We start from the raw sequence: 27,244 nt of genomic DNA on the forward strand, positions 1-27,244 counted from the left end.
TAGTGGTAGCATGCTGCGCTCTCCACAATCTTGCACTGGAAAGGGGGGACGCCGTGGCTGCGGCTGCACACGATGAGTCCAGCAGGGAGTCCGTGGATGAGCACGCACAGGGAAATGCTGAGGGGATAGACGCTGACCCGGGCATACTCCAGGGAAGCAGGGACACCCGGGAGGCTTTAATCCAATGAATCTTCAGCTAGCACACCACATATGGACGTCCAGGACAAGCTTAGGCTGCAGGCTCCATACTTGATACCCGAGTGCAAAATCTGCCAGGTTAGGAACAGTAACCAAGGGCCTTGTTAATAAAGCTGAATGTCCCACAAAGCACTCATTACATTTTTGGAAACCATACACATGCAGAAGAAAAGAGGTACCCTCAGCCATGGTCACATGTCTGAATTTAATATCACAGGTAAAGAAACTTAAGCAAAAAAAATGACAAGGCTGTTCCAATTCAAAGCAAATCATAAAGACCTCATCTCGGGCCAACACAAAAGCACCAGTGATAAACCCGTGGTGTGCCTAAGGTGCCTTATGTTTACGTTTCTGGATGCAACGTCTTGGTGCTGCCCCCTCGCTGGGAGTGGCATCTGAGACAGCCTGCTGACTCTGCTGTCCTGTTGGCCTCGATGACCTTGGTGGATGTCCTCTGGCCCGTGGAGTCTGTGTTGGCCCCGCCTGGGAGGGAGCTGCCAGTTCCACAGCTGGCATCTCCCCAGTCGTCTCAGCCTCACCGGATGCAACGGTCACTGGGAGAGGGGCGGAGGAGCTGCCGCCCTCATCCGGACTGCCCTGAGAGAAGCCCGCAGAGATGACAGGCAGCTGCTGCGCCAATGTGAGGTTGCTTCGGACCTCCCTGCTCACCGTGGATGGATGGGCACCAAGCTGGGAAAGTTGATGCCCAGACCATCTCCCACACTGGCACTGACCAACTGAGGTCAATGCCGATGTGAGGGCTTGCTGGTCAGACCCTTGATGGGTCTCCTGGAGGAGCCTCTCCATGAGAGTTGCCACTCTCTCCATTGAGGACGCATGGCGCTCGGACATGTGGCTGATTTCTTTGCCGATCGTCCGCATAGACTCCTTCCCCACGGAGACCTAGCCAAGCATAGCCTCATGTAGCTCCCGCACACCCGGCCGCATTTCCTGCCCCTGCTGCGTCGCAGACGACTCCAGAGGCACATCATCAGGCACCGACTGAGCATGTGCCTGGTCTTCTGCAGTTCTCTGACTGCTGGCGCCATGGGCACTCTGTCTGCCAGCTCCTCCAGCGACTGTGAAGTGCCCTCTGCTGTGCCCCGGGACACTAGCCGATGTTCTAATTCCCACCAAGGTGCTAGTATCTGCGCTGGTGCCTGCCTGGCAGAGAAGGTGTGACGCTGGTGAGACCTCAGGCCCTCAGGTGTGAGAGGGGGCCTCTGCTGCTCCTCCTCCAGCCCTGCTCCGCTGATGCTGAAAGGAAGAACAAGGACATTGGATCAGTTAACGTGGAGACAATGACAAAGTGCATCCCTGTCCCCTGGATCCTTCCATAAGCAATGATCAAGCCATGTTGCAAAATTAAATCACTTAACATTCAGCACTGCTATTGCTGTTGGGAGAACAATGGTGACCTCACTGCTGGGCATAAATACCTGGCTGTGGCACCCCAGCCTCACCGACACTCGTGGACCTGGGTGCATGATGGCACCTCTCCAAATCCAGGGCCTCCTGCTCAAACCAGCTGAGAATGGCTAACTGCGCCTGGCCACTGCCAGTCCTCACACGCTCTGCTGCGTTATGAGCATTCTTCTCCTGAAAATGAGAGAAGAGCATTGATTTGTACAAATTGTACATGGCACGGCCTACCCCCAACCAGAGTGGGACATGTCAGGGCTCCTCACCCCGCTGCTGTTCCCCACCCCCCGACCTTGGTATTTTTTTTAGGCACCACATGGTATATCCTTCCATAGCAAGGAGGCGCAAGATGTGGAGTGCAGAGGGCAGCAGATGGTTCATTGCCATGCCACCTTGAAGTTCCCCTCCCAGCATGTCATCACTCTGACTTGGACATTCCTGCAGTTCCAGCACTGCGCCTAGGTGCAGCTCCTCCAGGTTGCCTCCAAGCCAGTCATGTGGGACTCAGTGTAACACATGCTGCGGGCGCAGAACCCATCTCTTCATCACCCTCTCAGGCTGACCTCGGCATGGGCAATATCTTCTGGCCCACCCAGCAAAGGACACATGCTATCAATGATTCAATGCAGTTGCTACACTCAGACTTGTGCAGGGGTGTGCAGCAGGGCAGGGGGCCGTAGGGGGGAAAGCCAACCTGCTGGGTTAAGTGACCAATGCCAACACTGTCCTCACCCTTCCCAAGCGCAAGAAGTCGTTGAAGCGTCTGCGACACTGGATCCAGGTGCACCGCACCACGTCGTGGGAGCTCACCACCTCCTCCCAGGCAGTTTTCATAATGTAGGGGGCCTCCTCCTTCTGTCCTGGGGAAGCAGCACCTCTCACCGTGCTGCCACCTCCTCGAGGAGGGCAGCAAGGCAGTCATCGGAAAAACGAGGGGCACGCGGCCTCCCCGCCCTACCTCCTGGCTTGGCCTGCCCCAGATGGCCTACCCTCTGGACTGGCCTACCCTCCGGACTTGCGTCACCTCCATTGCCCCTCTGCAGAGCCCTTCGTCCAGCCATTGTGAGCAGCCTTTCCAAGGCTGCCAGGCCTTCCTTTATACAGGCCGCCGGGTTGCCATTGGTCCCGGCGGGCTGAGCGCACCCGCCCACTCCCATTATGCATGGGAGTTGTGAAGTATGCTGGGCGGGCCTTAATTGGCCCGCCTGCATAAAATAGTGGTGCGGACCCGATCGCCGTCCACGCCCGCTCTGCCCCACCACCAGCCAGACAATTCAACCCCATCTCTCTCTTTGGTCACAGTCTGAGGCTGAACCACACTGTGTGTAACCGTGCTATCTCATTTAACCCTATCCAAGACTACCTATTACCGCCTCCCTAACATCGCCTGCCTCAGTCCATCTGCTGCTGAAAGCCTAGCCGATGCATTTGTTGCTTCCAGGTTTGGCTATTCCAATGCTCTTCTGGCCAGGCTCTCACTTTTCACCCACACTAAACTTCAACTCATCCAGAAACTCTGCCACCCCAATTTTAACTCACATCCAGTCCAGCTCACTCATCACCCCTACATGGCTTCTTAGCTGGCAATGGTCTGTGAGTGGCCGAGAACACACACATCATGCAGTGGTTCACATCTTGCATTCCATGGTTCCTCCCATTGAAACTTTGGCTCTGACCAAGGAGGAGGAGGCCCGGGGGCCTCACTGCGCCTGCGCGCTGCTGGGCGCCCGGCTGGTCACGTGGGCGCCGCTGTCATCTCGCGGTATTTGGCCGGTGTCCCGGGTGATCCTGTCCTTGAGCCGCTCGGCGATGGGTTACTGGGACTCGGCAGATGGCGAGGAATGTTTCAGCAAAACCTGGGAGACGACTCGGGCCGGGGCTGGCCTCGGTGAGTGTTAGGCCAGGGATAGCGGGAGGGTAAAGGATAGTTACCGAGTTAGGGGGAGGGTAACTCAACCTCACCTTTATATTTAATTGACCGGGGGGAGGGGGAATGAGAAATCATTTCGCACTGGATTGCTTTGCTTGAAGAAATGCTGGAAGCAGATTCAATGGTAATTTTCAAAGTGGAATTGGATAAATGCAGGGCCAGGGAGAGAAATCATGGGCCCTTCCTTCTCCCCTCCCCGCCCTTTAACCCTCACCCCCCGCCCCCCCCCCAAATGGTGCATGATACCTTTACCCTTTCAACATTCACCATCAACTCATCAAACAATCACAGTTATAATCTCCATTGTTGGCATCTGCTTACAAATATCGTCTGATTATATATGCAGATAAAAGCAAAAAAACTGCGGATGCTGGAAATCCAAAACAAAAATAAAAATACCTGGAAAAACTCAGCAGGTCTGGCAGCATCTGTGGAGAGGAACACAGTTAACGTTTCGAGTCCGTATGACTCTTCAACAGAACTAAGAAAAAATAGAAAAGAGGTGAAATATAAGCTGGTTTAAGTTGGGGGGGGGGGGGGGGGGGGGTGAGGGGGAGGGGGTGGTGGGACAGGTAGAGCTGGATAGAGGGCCAGTGATAGGTGGAGATAGCCAAAAGATGTCAAAGACAAAAGGACAAAGAGGTGTTGGCGGTGGTGTATTAGCTAAGGAATGTGATAATAGGTGATATTAAGGGTAGAAAGCAGGACGAGCAAGGTACAGATAGCCCTAGTGGGGGTGGGAGGGATTGAAATAGGCTAAAAGGTAGAGATAAAATAATGGATGGAAATACATTTAAAAATAATGGAAATAGGTGGGAAAAGAAAAATTTATATAAATTATTGGAAAAAAGGGGGATCGGAAAGGGGGTGGGGATGGAGGAGAGAGTTCATGATCTAAAATTGTTGAACTCAATATTCAGTCCGGAAGGCTGTAAAGTGTCTAGTTGGAAGATGATGTGCTGTTCCTCCAGTTTGCGTTGAGCTTCACTGGAACAATGCAGCAGGCCAAGGACGGACATGTGGGCATGAGAGCAGGGTGGAGTGCTGAAATGGCAAGCGACAGGGAGGTCTGGGTCATGCTTGTGGATAGACCGAAGGTGTTCCGCAAAGCGGTCACCCAGTCTGCGTTTGGTCTCTCCAATGTAGAGGAAACCGCATTGGGAGCAGCGAATGCAGTAGACTAAATTGAAAGAAGTGCAAGTGAAATGCTGCTTCACTGAAAGGAGTGTTTGGGCCCTTGGACGGTGAGGAGAGGGGAAGTAAAGGGGCAGGTGTTGCACCTTCTGCGGTTGCATGGGAAGGTGCCGTGGGAGGGGGTTGAGGTGTAGGGGGTGATGGAGGAGTGGACCAGGGTGTCCCGGAGGGAACAATCCCTGTGGAATGCCGCCGGGGGGGGCGTGAAGGGAAGATGTGTTTGGTGGTGGCATCATGCTGGAGTTGGCGGAAATGGTGGAGGATGATCCTTTGAATGCGGAGGCTGGTGGGGTGATAAGTGAGGACAAGGGGGATCCTATCATGGTTCTGGGAGGGAGAGGAAGGTGTGAGGGCGGATGCGCGAATGATGGGCCGGACACGGTTGAGGGCCCTGTCAATCACCGTGGGTGGAAAACCTCGGTTAAGGAAGAAGGAAGACATGTCAGAGGAACTGTTTTTGAAAGTGGCATCATTAGAACAGATGCGACGGAGGCAAAGGAACTGAGAGAATGGGATGGAGTCCTTACAGGAAGCGGGATGTGAGGAGCTGTCGTTGAGGTAGCTGTGGGAGTCGGTAGACTTGTAATGAATAATGGTGGACAGTCTATCAACAGAAATTGAGACAGAGAGGTCTCAAGAAGGAAGGAAGGGAAGTGTCAGAGATGGACCATGTGAAAATGATGGAGGGGTGGAAATTGAAAGCAAAATTAATAAATTTTTCCAGGTCCAGACGAGAGCATGAAGCAGCACCGAAGCAATCATCGATGTACCGGAGAAAGAGTTGTGGGAGGGGGCCTGAGTAGGACTGGAACAAGGAATGTTCCACATACCCATAAAGAGACAGGCATAACTGGAGCCCATGTGGGTACCCATAGCCACACCTTTTATTTGGAGGAAGTGAGAGGAGTTTTAGGAGAAATTGTTTAGTGAAAGAACAAGTTCAGCCAGACGGAGGAGAGTAGTGGTGGATAGGAATTGTTTGGGCATCTGTTCGAGGAAGAAGCGGAGAGCCATCAGACCATCCCGGTGGGGGATGGAGGTGTGGAGGGATTGGATGTCCATGGTGAAGAGGAGGCGGTTGGGGCCAGGGAACCAGAAATTGTTAATATGATGTCAGGTGTCAGAGGAATCACGGATGTAAGTGGGAAGGGACTGGACAAGGGGAGAGAGAATGGAGTCAAGATAGCTAGAAATGAGTTCCATGGGACAGGAACAGGCTGACACGATCGGTCTGCCGGGACAGTCCTGTTTGTGGGTTTTGGGTAGGAGGTAGAAGCTGGCCGTCCGAGGTTGGGAGACTGAGGTTGGAAGCTCAGGTGTGGAAGGAAGATCTCCAGAGGAGATGAGGTCAGTAACAGTCCTGGAAACAATGATATATATGCAGCATGGGCCATTAATATTGAGAGTAGCAAAGATATAATGCAGTGTTAGTTTGTGTACACCCTATAGGTGATCCCAATGTGGCAATTAAACAAACCACAAAGTACACATTTTAGCTTAACAGCATCATGCAATATTGTTAATGTAACAGGAAAATGTCTCATTAGTTATTTATAACACTGCAGGTGATAACACTGATTTTGGTGACTGCCTCGTTGCAATATATGTACATGGTGATAAAAAATTCAAATTTGGGAAAAGCTTCAATACTTGCAAACCAGATTGCAAGATAACCTTTCAGGTTTTGTTTTCTGTGTTTTGACTACCTGTCTTGTATAGAAAAGAAAGACCATTTCCATGCTCCAGCTCACACTGTTTCATTGTTGGAGAGTTGTAGAAGGGAAAGAAGAAGAGAGTTGTTGGGGGTGGGTTTGTGGCTGGAGGAGGAGAGGGGATGGTCCCATTCACGTGCTGCTGCCTAAGCTCTCTCCTTTGTCCCTGGACAGACTGTCACAGCTACTCACTCACCTTGCTCAGGATATCTCTGTATCACTAGCAGTGAAGTTCCAATTCCCTGGGAGTGGTGAGTGCTGCAGATGTGGACAACAGCCGGGTCAACCCTGGCATGAAGCTGAGTGACTGCTCCTCCGGTCTTGCTCCAGCCTTGTTACCAGCGGAGACTCCCTGCTGTTCTTTCATTTTCTGATTCTTCTCTTTGGCCTCCTGGAGATGTTGTCACAAATCGTTTAGTGCAGTTGAAAGACTCCTGCAGGGTGGCCTTAACCTTTTGCTGTTGAAAACCCTGATGTTTTGTAATAGGTATACAAACAATTACGCCATCAGAAACGCTGTTCTGCAAATCTCCCCATTGCTGGTCCCTGAAGAATATTGGTTTCATTTTAATGTATATTTAAGTTCACAAACCCAATTACTTATCTGATTCCCTTGAAACTATAAACAGACTAGTTTCGATTCCATCACTGGCCCTCTATCCAGCTCTACCTGTCCCACCCCCCCTCAACCAGCTTATATTTCACCACATTTCTATATTTCCTTAGTTCTGATGAAGAGTCATACGGACTTGAAACGTTAACTGTATTCCTCTCCGCAGATGCTGTCAGACCTGCTGAGTTTTTCCAGCTATTTTTGTTTTAGTTTCGATTCCAGTTGTTTTAACTGCCCCCTGCCCCCAAAGGATACCTGCAAAAATGAAAGCCCAGGAAATCATTGCTGCTTTGTGTCTCATCCCTGCGTGTATTTCCATATTAACTTTCATCCATCTCTAGCACACTGTTGCTGATGGAGATTATGGATGACGGAGGCTTTATTTCCTACCCTCCCTCTCATGCTCTCTCTCTCTCTCTCTCTCTCTCTCTCTCCACACCAACCCCCCTCTCCATTGGCTTCACCATCTCTAAAAGTACGCTTCCTTTTCTGATCAGCCTTTTTTTTCCATGTTGTTGAGTGCATAAATCCTGAAGTAATTGGGTTTAAAAATAAAATCTGTATTCACTGAAAGTTATTAGAAGAATTTTGGAGGCCAGTGCACAAGAGGGAGAAGCAGGATTTGTCTTTGGAGGAGCAGCTCTGCCTTTTCCACACCTGCTGTTGCTCCAATCACTGCTCCACTGTCAGTTCAACCTTTGGGCAGCTTCGTGATTGACTGGCTTAAAAAAAATCGGAATCACGAAGCTGCCCAAATGTTGGAAGCAGCAGTGCAGCAACTCAGTGAAACTGACCTGAAAGACCGGCTTTAAAAAAAAAATAGCAATTGTCAGATTTACAGTTCTGATTTTTTTTTAAAAGCTAGTTTGTCAGGCCTGAAGCTCTCACTGCTCAGTTTCCATTTACAAGAACTCCATTTAGGACGTCAAGCCTGGACTCCCCTAACCTCTGGTCCTGATGTTTTATACCAGATGCACCCCACTCCTGGGTCCTGGATAAATACATAAGGGGTAAAGAAAGCATTGCAGGGCTAAAGGGGGGTAGGGGGGGTCGGATTGGATAATTTTTTCAAAGACCTGGCAGACACAATGGGTTGAATTTTTTCTTTCATGGGATTTGGGTGTCACTGGCAAGGTCAGCATTTATTAGCCACCCTTAATTGCCCTTGTTCTACGTGTTTTCTAGGCCATTTCAGAGGACAGTTAAGAGTCAACCACATTGATGTGGGTCTGGAATTGCATGTAGGTCAGACCGGGCAAGGATAATAGATTTCTTTATCTAATGGACATTAGTGAACCAGATGGGTTTTTACAACAATCAGCGGTAATTGTCGCCATTACTGAGACTGATTTTATAATTCCAGATTTCTTAATTGAATTTAAATTCCACTGATTGTGTGCTGTCAGATTGCTTGTCCATTACCAGTCTAGGATGAATCAATGGTTACTCCAGCTAAACATCGTGAAGCCAACATCCTTCAGCTCCCATCACGTAGCCTGTATCCTTGCCATTGATTCCATGCCACAGCCAGCCACTGTTTCAGCTGAACCAGATTGTTTACATCCCGACATCCTGCTCAACCCCAACCTCAAATTCCAGCCCATATCCTTATCATTGCAGAGGCTGTCTACTTCTTTCTCAACCTGTTTTTCTACCTCAGCCCATCTTTTACTGAAACCGTTACCTTTGCCTTTGTCACACCCAGGTGCAATTATTCCTGTACTTTCCTGGCTATTTGCCATCCTCAGTAAACTTTCACTCATTTGCCTGTATCCTATCCCACTCCAGCATCCAGTGGCGAAATGTTTTCACTCTGGGGGTCGTGAGTCTTTGGAACACTCTTCCTGAAAAGGTGGTGGAAACAGAGTCTTTGAATATTTTTTAAGGCAGAGATTGATAGATTCTTGGTAAGCAAGGGGGTGATAGGTCATCGCGGGTAGGTGGGATGCAGATTTCAGGTTACTATAAGATCAGCCATGATCTTATTAAATGGCGGAGCAGACTCGAGGGGCTGAATGGCCTTCTGCTCCTTGTTTGTTTGCAACACCTGTGCACTTCCTGACCTACATTTCCTCCAAGTCCTCAATATCTCAAATTTTAAATTCTCATGTTTCACTCCTTTCACAGCCTTGCCTCTCATTATCCACCCTTTCTCTATTCTTTTGTCTAAGGCCCCCAGTACATTCACCCCTTGCAAGCTTAAAACTGTATTGGGATCCTGGGAAGCATTCATACATGATGAATAGAATGTGTATCAATTAGATAGTTTTCAGACTAAAGATATTGGGTGGATTGATCAACTGAACCATGAAATGGTAGGGTAAAGTAAAGGCAAGTCTTAATCATAAAATCATAAGAAATAGGGGTCAGGAGTAGGTCATTCAGACTCTTGAGTCTGCTCCACCATTCAGTAAGATCATGGCTGATCTGATTGTGGCCTTAACTCCACTTTTGTGCCACCTGCCCATAACTCTCGACTCCTTTGTAAATCAAAAACCTGCCTAACTCCTCCTTGAATGTATTCAATGACCCACCCTCCACTTCTCCCTGGGGAAGAGAATTCCAAAGATTAATAACTTTCTTGAGAAGAAATTCCTCTTCATCTCTGTTCTAATGAGAGACTCCGTATTTTTAAACTGTGCCCCCTAGTTCTAGATTCCCCCACGAGAGGAAACATCTCAGCATCTACAATCTTATATGTTTCAATAAGATCATCTTTCCATTCTTCTAAGCTCTAATGAGTATAAGGCCTAACCTGCTGAACTTTTTCTCCTCAGAAAATTCTTTCATCCCAGGAATCAGCTTAATGAACATTCTTTGAACTGCTAATACAAGTATATCCCTCCTTAAGTAAGAAGACCAAACTCTACACAGTTCTGTAGATGTGATCTCTCAAACTCCCTGTACAGTTGCAACAAGACTTGCCTACTTTTATGCCCCACTCCCCTTGCAATAAAGACCAACATTCCATTTGCCTTCCAAAATTGCTCACTGTACCTGCACGCTGACTTTTTGAGATTCATGTACAAGGACACCCAGATCCCTCTGTACTGCAGCATTCTGCAGTGTCTCCTCTCACCATTTAAATAATCTGATTTTCTGATTTTCTATTCTTCCCATCAAAGTGGACAACCTTGTATTTTCCCACATTATACTCATCTGCTAAACTTTTACCCACTCACTTAACGGACCTTTATCCCTTTGTAGATTCTTTGTGTCCTCCTCACAACTTGCTTTCCTACCGATCTTTGTATTGTCAGCAAATTTGGCTGCAATACACCTGGTCCCTTCGTCCAAATTGTTAATATAGATCTTAAATATTGCTGAAAAAAGAGATTGGCAAGTGGTGTTGCCAAGCAAGTGCTTGGCAGTTAACTTTCAGAAACCATCAGTGGTGCATTCTCCAAGGCAATGTCGCTTACCAACCAATCAGCACTCTCTTCACATACAGTATAAATTGTTTTCAGCCTTATATTTGTATTCTTGCAAGTGTCCTGATAAGTGCAAGGTGAAAAGCTTAGACGTGTCTCCTTTTATTTCAGCAATACTCAAGTTCTGTACTACCAAATGACAAGATCACAAATAGTTGAGGCCCCAGCCCTGATCCCTCTGGCACTCCCATTAGTTACAGTTTACCAGCCTGAAAATGACCTATTTATCCTGGCTCTGTTTTCGGTTAGTTAGCCAATCTTTATCTATGCTAATTTCCATGAGCTCTTATCTTGTGCTTTTATTTGACACCTATCTGAAAGCCTTTTGGAAATCCAAATACACTACATCTATGGTTCCCCTTTATCCACCCTGCTCGTAACATCCTCAAAGAACTCTAGTAAATTTGTCAAACACGATTTCCCTTTCACAAAACCATGCTGGCTCTGCCTGATTTGTAATATGATTTTCTAAATGTTTTGCCGCTACTTCCTTAGTTCTAGCATTTTCCCAATGACAGAAGTTAGGCTAATTTGCCTGTAGTCTCCTTCCATTTTTGGTTTTCCGATTTGCAGACCAGAATCTAGTGAATTTTGGAAGATTGTAAACAATGCATCCACTATCTCTGCAGCCATTTCTTTTAAGACTCTTAAGGTGCAGGCCATCAGCTCTAGGGGACTTGTCAGCTTTTCATCCCATTAGTTTTCCTAGTACTTAGTGATAGTGATTGTTTTAAGTTCCTCCCTCCATCTTGCTGTGATTTTCTACTATTCTTTGGGATGTTTTTGGTGTCTTCTATTGTGAAGACAGATACAAAGACCCTGCCATTTCCTTGTTTCCCTTTATTAATTCCCCAGTCTCCTCCTCTCAGGGACAAATGCTTAGTTTAATCTTTTCCTTTTTATATACACTTTTAGAAGCCTTTATTGTATTTTTTTATTTCTTGCTAGTTTCTCTGTCTCTTTTTATAGTCATCCTTTGCTGATTCTTTTGGCCTACTGCTAATCTTTGCAGCATTGTAAGCCTTTTTCATTTGATGCCATCCTTAACTTCCTTAGTTATCCTTCTCATAGACTCTTTCTTTCTCAATGGAATATATTTTTGAGAGTTACGAAATATCTTCTTAAATGTCTGCCACTGCTTCTTTACCATCTTACCTTTTAACCCATTTTTCCATTCTACTTTAGTCATCTCTGTCGTCTTACCCTTGTAATTGCCTATATATATGTTTAAGACTGCAATCTTGCACACGATCAAGAACCCTGTGTGTGTTGATTAGATGGAATGCACCCTGTAGTTTTTTTTCCAGTTAGACTAACGACTTAGCCATATGATTTATTGTATCTGAAGGGGAGGTAAAACTTAATATCCAAAACCTGATGATTGTGGGTAACATTTGGAAATTTTGTGGTCCAAGCAGTCAGGGATGCCATTTTAATCTGTTTCTATTATCTGAGAGCTGTTCAAAGGGCTACAGTAACTAACTTCCTGTGGCGGTGAAACTCTACAGAATGTCAGACCTTGCTGTTATTATCTTATTTTTGTAACTTCTCTTTATAGGCCTCGTTGGCTCAGCCTATCATATTGTTGCATTGCCACCTACAAATGCTGTTGAAGCATTGCTGAGAGCAACCAATGGCACCTTAACTATGGGTAAGGACATATTTGTTTATGGTACAGCCCAGTCCAATATTATTTGCGAAGAAGCTTGCTTCATACAGTATCATTCTCAGGAGCTTTCATTATTTTACTTGTGTACTGTGTGTACTCTGGATGCTTGTGACCTTGGGGAATGTAGCTTTATTGGGCTGCATGCATCCTTAGGAGGCACTGCCTCTCTCTGGGGTGCTTGAATGCCAGGGTCATCATGGTCTGCAGTGGAGCAGTATGATATCACAACAAAAAAGAAGTTAAACACAGGTGTTTACCTCGAGTATAAAAGTAGCAGTGAAGCTAAAGATAAACAGTTAAATATTAAGAAAGAGAAATGGGAGCATTATATTGAGTGCACTTCTTGAACATGGATGTGGCATATAAATCAGGACTCCTGATCACTTCAATAGTTTTGCTGACTTCCCTTGTGCCAACAGTGTTGCTGACATGTGATCAACATAATTGCAGCTTTAGGCAGTGAGGCAGCAGGAGAATTGCTGGTAAATGTTAAAGCAGATGTCAGGAGCCTTGCATCAGCAATGATATGGGAACAAAGTAGATAATGGCAACAGCCTTGAAGGAGTTGGGGAAAGTTTTTTTTTACTGGCCCTTGGAATACGGGGGGTAGGTCACTGACAAACTCATTTATTGCCCATCCCCAATTGCCACCTTCTTGAACCACTCCAGTCCATGTGGTGTTGGTACAGGGAGGGAGTTCCAGGTTTTTGACCTAACAGTGTAAGAATGATGATAAAGCTCCAAGTTAGGATAGTGGGTGACTTGAAGGGAAACAGCAGGCTGGTGGGATTCCCATGCATCTGCCCCCCGTTGTCCTTCTGGGTGGTAGAGGTTGTGGATTTGGAAGGTGCTGTCGAAGAAGGCTTGATGAGTTGCTGCACTGCATCTTGTAGATAGTACATGCTGCTGCCACTATGTCGGTGGTGGAGGGAATGAACGTTTAAGGTAGTGCATAGGGCGCTGATCAAGCGTGTTGCTTTATTTTCGTTTCTTGAATTGTTAGAGCTGCACTTTCCAGGCAACAGGAGAGTATTCTATCACATTCTTGACTTGTGCCTTATAGATGGTGGACAGGCTTTGGGGGAAGTTAGGAGGTGTGCTACTCACTGAAGAATTACTGGCCTCCAACCTGCACTTGTAGCCACAGAATTTATATGGCTTGTCCATTAAGTTTCTGGACAGTTATCCTCCAGGTGTTGATAGTGAGGAATGTCTAGTGAAGGTGTTAAATTTTCTATTGTTGGAGATATTCATTGCCGAGCACTCATGGTATGAAATTTATTTATTTGTTCAAGAGATGTGGGTGTTGCTGGCTCGGGCCATCACTTATTCACCATTCCTAATTACCCTTGAGAAGGTGGTGGTGAACTGCTAAAGTTTCTGTGGCATAGATACACTCACAGTGCTGTTAGAAAGGGAGTTCCAGGAATTTGACCCAGTGACAGTGAAGGAACTTGCCACCTATCAGTCCAAGCCTGAATGTTGTCCAGGTCTTGTTGCCTGCAGACATGGACTATTTCAGTTTCTGAAGAGTTGTGAATGGTACTGACACTGCAATTATCAGCAAACATCCCCACTTCTGATGTTATGTTGGAGGGAAGGTCATTAATGAAGCGGTTCTGCTGCAGAGAGACCAGTGGTTGATGCCAATGTTTGGGTCTGAAGAGATAAAGTAGTATAATTAAGTGTTGGAACAGAAGGAGATTGAGGAGAAGATGGTTAGCTTAATGGAGGAAATGTGTGCTGAGGGCCAAGGAGGAAATGGAGAGACCGGATGCATTCAAGCTCTGAATCATTACCACAGGTGAAAGGGTGGACTTCATTAAGTGTATCAATTATTAAATAATATAGATATATTAAGTAGATCTAGATTATTCAAGTCTACCAAGAATGCAAGATTAAAGGACGTAGTTAGAATTTAAAAAAATTCTTTCACAGGATGTGGGCGTCGCTGGCTAGGCCAACATTTATTGCCCATCCCTAATTGCCCTCGAGAAGGTGGTGGTGAGCCCGTGTCTTGAACCACTGCAGTCCATGTGATGTAGGTACACCCACATGGCTGTTAGGAAGGGAGTTCCAGGATTTTGACCTAGCGAAAGTGAAGGAACAGTGGTATAGTTCCAGGTCAGGAAGGTGTGTGACTTGGAGGGGAACTTGCAGGTAGTGGTGCTCCGATGCATCTGCCACCCTTGTCCTTCTTGGTGGTAAAGGTTGTTGGTTTGGAAGATGCTGTCGAAGGAGCCTAGGTGAGTTGCTGCAGTGCATCTTGTAGATGGCACACACTGCTGCTATTGTGCGTCAGTGGTGGAAGGAGTGAATGTTTGTGGATGGGATGCCAATCAAGCGGACTGTTTTCTCCTTGATGGTGTCAAGCTTCTTGAGCTCCATTCATCCAGGCCAAGTGGCGAGTATTCCATCACAATCTTGACTTGTGCCTTGTGGATGGTGGACAGGCTTTGGAGAGTCAGGAGGTGAGCCACTTGCCACAGAATTCCCAGCCTCTGACCTGCTTTTGTAGCTACAGCCTTTATACAGCTGGTCCAGTTCTGTTTCTGGTCAATTGTAGCCCCCAGAATGTTGCTGGGGGGAATTAAGCAATGGCATTGTATGTCAAGGGGAAATGGCTGGATTCTCTCTTGTTGGAGATAGTCATTGCCTGGCGTGGTGTGGTGCAAATGTAGCTTGCAACTTATCAGCCCAAGCCTGAATGTTGTCCAAGTTTAGCTGCATTTAAACATGGACTGCTTCAGTATCTGAGGAGCCACGAATGGTGCTGAGCATTGTGCTGTCATCAGTGAACATCCCCACTTCTGACCTTATATTGGAGGGAAGGTCACTGATGAAGTAGCTGAAAATGGTTGGGCCTAGGACACTACCCTGAGGAAGTCCTGCAGAGAGACCCTGCAACTGAGATGACTGATCGCCAACAACCGCAACCATCTTCCTTTGTGCTAGGTATGACTGCAACCAGTGGCGAGCTTTCCCCTGATTCCCATTGACTCCAGTTTTGCTTGGTGTCACACTCGGTCAAATGCTGCCTTGATGTCAAGGGCAGTCACTGTCACCTCACCTTTGGAGTTCAGCTCTTTTATCCATATTTGGGCCAAAACTGCAATTAGGTCAGGGCCTGAGTGAGCAGCTTATTTCTGAGTAAGTTCTGCTTGATAGCACTGTTGACAATTCCTTCCATCACTTTGCTGTTGACGATTCCTTCCATCGCTTTGCTGTTAAGTGTAAATTAAATTTAGAACAATTAGCATTAAACTTTTAAAGCCTGATGAATATTCTTATTGCTTATTAAGCAAAGTAATAAAGACACAAAAATTTGGATCATTTAAAATACTCGAGGATGCCATGATGGGAAGAAAGACTTTTGTTGCAAGCGATGAAATTTTTCTATGTTGCATAAGAACATAAAATCCAGAAAGAGAAAAGACATTTCAGATAATCAAGCCTACTTTATCCAGAGTATGGTGATAACGGAATACTGTCTTACACTGCCTGTAGATCTACAACTTGAAGGGATGCTAATTTCTTTTGCTGACTTCCCCATAAATCTTATTGTGTTATATCTTCAATCTTCACAATAGATTGTAATCTGGCTAATTTTTACTGGTGCCATTTGATCAAAAGCCTAGTGTAATTAGCAATTACTTCATGCTCTTTTTCTTGTTTATTTTGAGGGTTTTATGTTGAGAAATGTAACAAGACCATGTCCGTTTGCTTGCCTTTTAGCTGCTCTTGGTGCAATTTTTGGAGTGACCACTTGCCTATCTGCGCAAATCCGAGAAACAGAAAATGATCCATTGAATTATTTCATTGGAGGTTGTGCTTCAGGAGTCTTTCTTGGAGTGAGAGGTGAGTGCTTGTTACAGCTGTCTGATAGTGCTTGACTTTTTCTGGAAATTTCTGATAAGGTTCTGAAAAGTGATGCAGTTAAAAGATAATATTTTTCTTTAAGGATTTTAAACATTGCAAAAAACTCATTAGCGTTAACTTCTGTATTTCTGTGGCTTTTTTTTGTGGGCAGAAGGTGGTAAAGGGAAAGAGTGCACAAACATAAGAGTGCACCAGCAAATAAGGCTAGAGTAGGGAAAAATGGTGAAAAAACAAAATTAAAAGCTCTTTACAAATGCTACATGCATTCAGATAACAAGATCGATAGCACAAATGGAAGTAAATGAGCATGATATGATAGCCATTACAGAGACATGGCTGTAAAGTGACCACAGCTGGGACCTGATTATTCAAGGGTATTTGGCATTTTGGAAGGATAGTAAGAAAGGATAAGGAGGTGGGGTGCCTCTGTTAATAAAGAATGGGATCGGTACAGCAGTAAGAACTGCATCACTGAAAATATCCAAGGCTGAGTTAGAAATATTTTTGATGTACAAAGGAGTCGAGGGTTTTGGGGGACAGGCAGGAAAGTGGAGATAAGGCCAGAATCGGCAGGAAAGTGGAGATAAGGCTAGAATCGGATCAATCATGATCTTACTGAATGGTGGGACAGGCTCGAGGAGCCGAGTGGCCTACTCCTATTCTAATGATCTTGTGATAATTATGTTTCTCTGGTTAAAGGACATTGAGCTTACTTTTCAGTTTTGTCACCTAGTTGCCGCTTCAGCACTCCAAGTTCTGCATTAAGTTAGGCAGATGGAAGGTGTTTCAGTGGAAGTACATTGTAGTGGAACAGATCATAATTCAGTTAGATTTAACATGGTTAAGGAAAAAGACAGAGAGACCAGGGCCAGGATTTTCCAGTCGTTTGGCAGGCGGGCACGGTCATGGAGCTGACCGCCACCCGTGATCGGCTCCGCGCTGCAATTTCACGTGGGCAGGCCAATTAAGGCCCGCCTTGTGTGGATCGTGAGTGGTAGTACTGAGCACTACCTGTGTGGGCGGGGGGGAGGAGAGAGAGTCTGGTCCAGCACCCTTTTGTGCATGCGCGCGAAAGAGTGCTTCAATCTCCCTGAGGCACAGAGCTGCTTCAGGGAGATTGGAGTGCTTTTTAAAACAATAGATAAGGACATTTAATGAAACGTCCCCTCATGTGGCTGTGTCACATGAGATGGGACATGTTTTTTATTTTCAAAATAAAGTTTTTATTTCATCAGTATTAGCTTTAGGAAATCTCATCTCGCTTGTGGATGAGGTTTCCTAAAAAACATAAAGGCTGCTTGGCCTTCTCGCTTGCCCGCCAACCACGAGGTTGGATGGGCAGTGTAAAATTCAACTTAATTGCCTAATTAATGGCCTTAATAGGCCTTTCAATTATCGGCGGGCATGCAGCCGACTCCCCTGCTCCCGCCGAACGAAGAGCCGCGTGAGTTCGTGATGACATCGGAACACACGCCCGACGTCATCACCTGTCATTTTATGTTCCGGCGTGTCGGCCACGCGCCCGCACACCAAATGTAAAATTCTGCCTGGGGAAAGGCTAATTTTACCAAGCTGAGGCGTGATTTAGGAAAAGTAAATTGGAAACAGCTAGTTGGAGGTAAATCTCTGTCTGAGCATTGGGAGACATTCAAGGATGAGATACTGAAGGTTCAGAATAAATATGTTTCCACAAATTGAAGGGGTGAGACTCTGAAATCTAGACCCATCTGAATGTCAAAGAGCAGAGTAGGTTAAGACAAAAATGGAAGGTTATATTGGATACCAAGAGCTAAATATTGCAAAAAGCCTGGCGGTGTGGAGTAAATGCAAGGGTGAAATTAGAAGGGAAATTAGGAAAGCAGAGAGGGCATGAAAAAATATTGGCAAGTAAAATCAGGGGAAACCCAAAGATGTTGTATAAAAACATAAAGTGCAAGAGGTTAACTAAGGAAAGAGGGCCTATTGGAGATCAAAAAGGTAACCTGTGCACGGATGCAGATGATGTGACCTGGTTCTTAATGAATTCTTTGTATCTTGTGTTCACTAAAGACATAGACATTGTAGTTAAGGATGAGGAGTGTGAAATATTGGATGGGATAAACATGGTGAGAGCAGAAATATTAAGGGGTCCAGTGTCTTCGAAAGTAGATAAATCACCAGGTCCAGGTGAAATGTAACCCATGCTATTAAGAAAAGCAAGGGAGGAAATAGCAGAAGCTACTGACCATCATTTTCCAATTCTCTATGGCTTCAGGCATGGTGCCCAACCATGTGCCAACACTGCACCATTATTTAAAAAAGGATAGACCAAATAGCTACAGGCCAATCAGGCTGATCTCAACGATAGGCAAATTATTGGAAAAAATTCTGAGGGGCCATATAAATCATCAATTACATTAAAACATGTTGACTCTGCCTAATCATATTGTGATTTTTCAATAGTTTTGTTACTATGTCCTTAATAGTAGGTTTTAACGTTTTCCCTACTACTGATGTCAGGCTGATTGCTCTACAATTTCCTGTTTCTGTCTTCCCCTGCCCCCTTCCCTTTTTTTTTGAGTGGCTGGATTATATTTGCTATCTTCCAATCCAATGGGATATCCAGAATTACACAGGATTCTAGAAAGATCAAAATCAATGCACCCATTACCTCTGCAGCTACTTCTTTTAAAATCCTAGGGTGTAGGCCATCAGATCTAGGGGCTTTTCATCTCAATTTATTCAGTACTTCTCTTTACTAATTAATTACTTTGAGCTTTTGAACTCTCATTAGACCCTTGGTTCTCCCCTATTTTCAGTGTCTACTAATGTAAAGACAGATGCAAAATATTGTTTTAACATCACTACAATTTCTTTCTTTCCCCATTATAATTTCTCTCATTTTTGCCTCTAAGGCACCACATTTGCTATCACTAATCTCTTCCTTTTTACATACTTGTAAAAGCTCTTACAAATCTGTTTTTATAATTCTTGCTAGCTTACTCACATCCTATTTTCTCCCTCTTTATCGATTTCTTGGTCCTTCTTTGCTGACATATAAAACATTCCCAATCCTTAAAGTCAGTGCTCACTTTACCAAGATTGTAAGCTGCTTCTCTTAATCTAGTACAATCCTTAACTTCTCTATTTAGCAATGCTTGTAATACTTTTTGTGAGAATTTACCCTAGGTGAAAGTACATTTGTTGGGAAATATGAATTCTTTCTTTAATTGTTTATCATTGTTTATCTATTGTCATATCTTTTTAATCCAATTTCCCAATCAACTCAGACAAGCATCCATCTGCCCCCCTCCCCCCCATAACTCCAAAATTGGCTTTGTTTAAATTTAAGATCCTGGGCTTGGTCTTAAGGACAAGTGTTATTGTCAGGGGAGTATCTTACCTGGTGAGGAGTGGAAATATTGCCATTTCTTTGGCTTACCTTTTAAACAATACCAGAAACATCTTCATGGATCTAGGTCTTGAATTAGACCAATAAAGTGCTTGTATCACTACTCCAAACAAAGAAATAGCAGCTAGCACATTCCTTGCTTTGTACTTGGGTCTTGCTAGTACCTCAACTGGTTGCAGTAGATCTAAGAAAGTTGTTTACAGTAGCTTGGTGTGACTGGTGTGATGACTATGTAAAAGGTGTGTGTAAGTGGTTCAATTTAGAAATAACCAGCAGGTGGTCTCAGCAAGTTTTTGGGAGCGACAGAGAAGGTTTCCTACTCTCTCTAATTCTGCGGTTATGGCACTTGTAGATTGCCTGGACTCCTTTGACAGAACAACAGTTGATTTCTTAATACCTTCTTCTTTGTCCTCCTTGGCCAAGAACCCTCTCTGAAGTTGTTTCTCAGAGTTCTTCCTGGGTTTCTGCACATAAAATGGCTGTTCTCAGACAGACTTTATGCAGTTCCTAAACTTAATGGCTACTGTGTTAATTTTAATGAAATATTTTTCCACCAGACACAGAAGTTAATTATGTTGCGGTCCTTTGAAGTCCCTTCCTGTCTCCTGTTCCCTCAGAAGGTTTTTTTAGAATTCAATAGACATCCCTGGAGGGGTCTTTGCATTTTTAATAACTCTTTGTAGAGAGATGAGCCTGACCAGGTTTGAATGAACGCCGGAAGGTGCCAAGTTGTCTGTCCGTACTTCTATTTTGAAAAATACTTTTAAACTCAATGTAAAGATTTGAAAACAGAAATGTGCCTTTAAAACAGTTGTTCCTAATTCTATTAACTTCCATTACAGAGTTTGAAGACAAACTATTAACCTAGTTAGGATGTTGGCTGAGTGGCAGGAGGCAGAGTAGGGACAACGGCTCAATGAAATAAATGGCCTAATCCTGTTCTTATGTTGGCAGAGGATTCTGGCCTCCATTTGTAACTCCACTAGCAAGTGCCCAATTTCAGTTTGAGGCAAGTGCCTTAGAAACTGGTCATTTAAAACCCAGATTCATGATAGTAAGTATGATATTGTGTAAAGGAATGGCAAAGAATTGGCAATCTTTCTACCGCTTATTGTGCAAGTTGTCACCCCCTAACGGTAGTTTGCCTGTGAATATCGGGAGATCAGAGTCAGAGAAATGAACAGACTGGTAAGCAAGTGGCTTTTGTGAGATGTTGAGGAGGTCTTTGACTTTTCTCAGTCTGAGGAAGAGGAAGGTTATCTAATTGTTTTCTCTGCAGAATGGGCAAATTTCCTTGCCAATCTTTTAGAACACTACAAAGAACTGCAAATCTGGGGCTTGGGTATTTTTGCATTTCATCCTCCCAAAGAAGATAATTCATTAGTTAATTTGGCCAGCAAGTGGGATAGATTGAGATGAGCATGAAGCTCTGTCAGGAAACATTTATGGATAACATTATTCAGCCTAACAAACTATCAATATAATCTGCATCTGTATTCTAGTTCATAGTCAATGAAAATGATGAACAGCAGTAGTTCCAATGCAGAGCCTAATGGAGTCTCAATCCAATCCATTTCCATTAGCAACAGTTTACATAGTTTTAATCAGTTATTGACCCAGTGTAGTAACTCCATAATCCAATGAAATCTACTGTTTCTTTTATCGATTAGCTGTCTGATGGTGCTTAATCATAGACCTTTTGAGAATCAAGGTCAATATATAAATTATACTTCATTCAACATTCTCATCACTTCTTTAAATAATTCAATGTTAACTTGCATCCTGCTTCATTAATTTATCGAACCATATTGGGAATTTCTAATGGTGACTAAATGCTCTGTGATTGTACATCACATCTATTGCTTTCCAACAGCTTTCATGCTGGTACACCTATAATTTATAGCATCCGTCCATGGGTATCGATGAGTTGTTGAATATTGGTCAGCTCCATTCATTTAAATGCACAAATATTATCCAAAAACCATTTTCGGGTAGCTTGTGATGAGACAATTTTAGACCCACACCTATTCTGTTGTACTGAGACAGTGGTATCATCCTCAGCAATGAAAGCCATTGTAAGGTCTTTGGTCATATTTTTATCTTTGTCCCAATACACCACTCACTTGACTTTTAATTGCAATGGACTAGTTTTCTGCCTGACTTCTCCACTTGGATCTTTTATTTTTCCACATCTTTTCAGTATTGTCAATGTTGCATTAAAAAATTCTGAAAAATTTTAAATCAATGAAGCAATGGTCTGTAATGAGATCTTTGAAACCAAAAAAAACCTTTTCTGCCTCTTCAGTAATTGGCATAGATTTTTCTGTTTGAATTCAACTAATTCTTAAGTGTACATGTGCCAGTGAGTATAAGCCTGTATGGTAGTTACTCTGATTTCACTTGGTCTAAACATATGATAGAATTAAACAATATTACTGTTGGGTATTAAGTGATCTCTATATAAAGTCAATATGATCAATCACTAGAGTTCTGTTTGAATTGTGACCCCCTGCTCAATTTTGGTAAGCAGATCTCCTGTCAAACTGACTAATCCCGATAGGACATTAGCTGAATTATTAGAATGATTGGGGATGTGGTGGGCTGTTTGACAAATTTGGGGTTATTCAGGATGGATACTGGCCTCAGAATTGTACCCTTTTAATTTTGTGCCTATTTTGAGGTTCTTGAACTGTATCATGTACAGTAGCCAGCAGTGGAACAAACTTTCTAGTAATAATCAGAAAGAGTGGTGAACAAATGTGTATTCCAGGGGTTCCCTGCAGTGACAGATGTGGAATTGGGAAATTTCCAATTGTGACAATCCTCAGGTTTATTTAAGAAGAAGTATGAGTTTGAAGAGTATCTGAATTAACAGTTTATCCCACCCTCTTTTCTTCCAGTTGGATTTGAGAGCCATTTCTCTTGAGTTAAACTGGAGGGCTCACAATTGAAGGACACTGATTAATGTTCAGTGGCTGACTGGTTGTTGACTGCTGTTCTTAATGTTGTCCACTAGATAGCACCAGATAGATGGTTTTGTGAACATTTATTTCCCATGATTTGTGATTTAACAAGTAACATTTGAAACTCTGCATGCTGATTTCTATGTCCCAGCTTGCTTTTGAAAAGCTTCCAGTATGCTTTAGTGTAATGGTTTCTCATAGTATGAGCTCTGAGCATTTGTGATGTGGATACTACAAGGTTTCACATATGTTGCTCTCTGTATTGTGTGTCCAGTTAATGTTTTTGAGTATGTGGTGATCTCTCCTGAGCAGGTGCTGAATATTTCAAGCTCTGCATTGGTGTACTATTTGTTTCAAAAATGCGAGAAAGGACTTAACAATTTTAAAATCAGAAAAATGCTGGCAATTCAGATCTGGCAGCATTTGTGTAGATAGAAATAGAGTTAATGTTTCAGGTTGATTGCCTTGCATCAGAACTGTTATAATTTTAACACTAGAATGCTTTATCTCTTTCCACAGCTCACAGCTACATGACTGGTACCTCAGCCTGCCTTGGCCTTGGCGTAATTGCAGCTCTCACGAAGATGGGCAAGATGGAAGGTTGGCGCTTATCAGGACCTCCCAAACTTTGAAAACAGCTCAAGCAGCGCAAACTATTGTAATATAGTGTATCCAGTCCAATAAAACAAATATAATTCTGCTTCACAGTGTCACTTCAAAACATAATGGTAAAATTTAGCCAAGTACATATGTGTTGGGTTTTGAAACAAGTTGTTAAATGAATGAAAGTAGCTTTAATATTTCAATTTTCAGTCTCTTTGATTTTTCTTTCCAGGACGTCTTTTGAAATGTGGGCAAAATGTAGACCTGTTGATAGAACATTTTTCCAGCCCCTCAGTATCTCCGCCAAGTTGCCCTTCTTCCCTATTCAAACATTGACATTAAGGTGAGGCCTGTTTACACCTGGACTTATCTAACTAGAGCCTATGTCCAGTTTTCCCCTTCCTCACTTGCCTAGGACTCTTGAGGCCAGTTGTACTGACCCATCGACAGTGGTGGTGTGGGAAGAGAGCCCTGCAGTTTTATATTGGGAAATGTGATTTTTCGAGGTCTGTGTTTCATTGCCCATTGCACTCGACATTAGTGTGATGACTCATTAGTGCAATCTATTGCTGCTGGCTTAGCACTATTAACTAAACCCCCTTTTAGCAGTAGCAGGACTGGGGAGTAACCTGGATTGTGACATTTTTCTATGTTTAAGGTGGTGTATAAATGCAAGTTGTGGGAACTTATTTCAGCAGGCAAACAGGCAGAAGTTAATTACTGACCCGTTAAATGTTGCTGTTTGGTTAAGGAGACTGGAGCCTTTTATAATATTTTTATTTTGATGCAGCTTAGAAATTGTTTCCTCATTTTGAAGGTATTCTTTCAGCTGTAAAATTTATATCTAACAAACACTTGTTTGGGACATAACCCAATGATCACTGTCAATTATATTGCTTTATTTCATTTTATATACACAGCACCTATCAGTTTAAATTTAAATCCTTATAATAAACAAAATAGTAGCTTGTTCTGACTGTGTCCACATCCACATAAAGTAATGAAGGTTGTTCTAGGTTGCAGGAGAATATAAAAATTTGGATCACTGGGCCTTCCAGCTGCCTTATCAGGTATTTGCCAGAGAATTGCCAAATTATGTTCACTGTTGATGGAGTACTGTGCATTTTCAACACCAAAAAGAAAGCTCAAACTTTAAGGAAATTTATCTGTCTGTATAATTCACTAATAATTGGACAATATTCATCGCCATCTGTATTTGGATTTTTTTCATGCTCCTAACCAAGAACGTATTGGGCAGCAATGTTTAAAAGGAAGTTGAATCAGTCAGACTACACCAATTAATCTCCACTGGAAGTCAGTGAAGATTTTACTTAATAATTATCCAAAATGCGAACTTTCCTATCACTTCAGGATATACGGACAGATGTCCTATTGATTCCAAATGGGTATGACTAGGTTCCAGCTGTGACGTTGTAATAGTAGTGTTTGGATATGATGGACTCTGACACAACTGTTGAGAACTCTTAGCAGCTGTCAATCACGATGAGGTGCCAGTGTGTGCAGCCTATATCGCTTGGATGGAGGTTGGATCTCTCCAAATTTAGGCTGCAAAAATCCATGGGGGTTGCTTCAGTGTGCTCCCTGCTGTAACTGTGGCAGTTGGAGTAGCTGGGACCTGGACACATTGGCTCCAGAATGTGGATGGCCTTGTTTGGGGCACAGCCTCAGCCTGACTGCTCGATAAGGGTTCCCTCTGTTGAGAGTTTCCATGGCCCAGGCCTTCAAAGGGACTAGATGTACAGTCGGTAGAGTTCCAGGCATACCTACGTAGTATGGCTGAAAGTCAGCAGCAGTCATTGGTCAACAAACAAGCAAGGGCATCGAGGCCTGGCCTAGAACATGCCCACCTCTAAAGGTGGCTGCAGGGGGTATTAATGGTGTATTTCGGCATCCTCTGTAGATTCTTTTGATCAAGAAGTTTGGTGAAATCATAGTGAGACTTGGATGGAAGCAGGTAATTTGGTTGAAGTGGGGCACTGGAAGAGAAACAGTATCAAGTATTATTGTAGTGATACATAGGACTTGATAGATCTTTCCTGCAGAAGCTGTGCCATTATTCAAGAGCTCCACTCTCCACAGCCAGGATTTCAGGAGTATACACAGGTGAAATAGGCTACTCAGAAATATAGAATAGGTGCTCTGATACAAGTGTGCAGGCTTACCCAAATGAATCCACATGGAGCTAGGGACTGCTACACTTAAATAACAGATTACAGCCAAAAGGCACCATGGTTCTGCTTTCTGACTGTATCGATCTAGTTTAATATGAGCTGAGTCTGAATTGACCAGATACATTTTGAAACAGTAAGTATGGGGTGCTGTGTTCCTGGAGATTTCATCACAAGACCTCCTACTCTAATGCCCAACCCCACACTCCTGGTCGCCTGACATGTCCACTTTCCCAGCACATCACCTTCCCATTCCAGAACAAAAATGAAAATACCTGGAAAAACTCAGCAGGTCTGACAGTATCTGCGGAGAGGGATACATTTGACGTTTCGAGTCCGTATGACCCTTCATCAGAACTAAGACATGTAGAAATTTCTATATGATGAAGGGTCATACGGACTCGAAACGTCAAATGTATCCCTCTCCGCAGATACTGTCAGACCTGCTGAGTTTTTTTTAAGAAATAAATATGCTAAGTTTTGGCTAGAGGCCTGGATAGTGGTCTAGAGAGACTTCTATCACCTATTTTTGCTACCCTAGGATTTGGGTGTGATGCCATTGAAATGAGTTAATTTACCTCAAAGCAGGGACCAAACCTGGCATGTTCTTTGTTTATGTAGTTCAGCCTTAGCCACATGAGACATTTATCTTCTGAATCATTGTGAGATGTCCCTCACTTTCCATTTGATCCTGGAATTTTGGAATCCTGACGGTAGGGGCCAGTTTTGCAACAAGTAAGGAAGCTTACAAAGCTCAGCCCTGCTGAATGTTGTCAGTAAGTATTTTTTTAACCCCCTAAGCCTGTTACAAGCCTGTACTACTCCGTCCTCTGCAAACAATCAGGAGTGATGTCTGTGGCACATGTGTGGAATCCCATTGTTTGTTTTTCCTAAGACTACGCTAATTTACTGCCATGATCTGTTCACGTGAAATCAAGAGGTGAAAAACCATCATTCCATGCACTCATTAATAACAGCTGTGTGGCTAACAGTAGCGCTGCTGACTAAAGAGTTTTCTGTAATGGTTTATCTATGATAGCTGCTCAAGCACAGAAAGCACTAATTGTTCCTCAGCTTTCTGAAACTTGATCAGTTTATTGAACAAGAGCTTTGCATATTAGTCTAAATCTCTACTCTTGTCTGGGTCCTTCTGTCTGACACTCTAGCTTACTAACCTCTATTTTTATCACTTGTTTCCCTTCCTTAACTCAGTTATATCTGATCTATTGCTCTGACTTAATGTGATATATTTTTTGTGATCATCCAGGTAAAGTAGGTCAGTGCTGCTGCATGAGTAATGTTCTCTACCCTTGTCACTTACTAGCAAAAGGATGCAACCCCAATAACAATGTGCATTTATAATGTAAAACACCCTAAGATATTTCTCTCAACTGGAATATAGATGTTAAGAGTAACAGAAGAATTGGACGAAGCGACTGAAGGAATGATTGAAAGTATTTGATAATGTACTACATTAGAGACTTGTTCTGAAAGTTAAGGAATATCTTCAGCATTCCAGATTTGACGGGTTCCGAAATGGCTGATAAGTCCAATGTGTGAGCTGCAGACTTTGCCATATGTGGGGCAGGTGGTGCTTGAAGGGCTGTGTAAATTCATTGGAAGTTTGAGCGCGCTCTCCAATGCCTCGACTTCGACTACACATTCTGACGAAGTCTCTTGATGTGTTCATGCCTTCCTGAATGAGCCTTTTCCATTTTGATTGGTCACAAGCCAGGTCCTCCCATGAGTCGGCAGGTATGTTTGACCTCTTTGGGGATGCTTTGAGGACATCCTTAGTGTTTCTGCTATCCTCCTGGGAGTCTCCTGCTACAAATGAGCTCCAAGTAGAGCAGTTGCCTCGGACGTCTGGTGTCAGACATTCGAACTTCATGTCCCTCTCAGTGGAGCTGTTTTGAGTGATTTAGTGCCTCGATGCTGGGCAAGTCGGCTTGGTAGAGAATGCTGCTGTTGGACCACCTTTGCCACCAGGTTCGGAGGATCTTGTAAAGACACTACTGGTAGCACTTCTCCAGTGGTTTGAGGTACCCGC

General features: G+C 44.0%; 1 protein-coding gene across 1 annotated transcript; it reads left to right on the forward strand.

The window, feature by feature from the left end:
• The first annotated feature begins 3,348 nt into the window (after positions 1-3,348).
• Positions 3,349-23,102, forward strand: ndufa11 (NADH:ubiquinone oxidoreductase subunit A11). Its single transcript, XM_078555819.1, has 4 exons — positions 3,349-3,508; positions 12,059-12,151; positions 15,905-16,027; positions 22,922-23,102. Exons 1-4 carry the CDS (start codon positions 3,430-3,432, stop codon positions 23,032-23,034), a joined length of 408 nt encoding a protein of 135 aa, XP_078411945.1. The 5' UTR covers positions 3,349-3,429; the 3' UTR covers positions 23,035-23,102.
• The last annotated feature ends 4,142 nt before the right edge of the window (positions 23,103-27,244 follow it).

The sequence above is a fragment of the Cetorhinus maximus genome, chromosome 13 (assembly GCF_964194155.1).
Source record: "Cetorhinus maximus chromosome 13, sCetMax3.hap1.1, whole genome shotgun sequence".
NCBI lineage: Eukaryota > Metazoa > Chordata > Chondrichthyes > Lamniformes > Cetorhinidae > Cetorhinus > Cetorhinus maximus.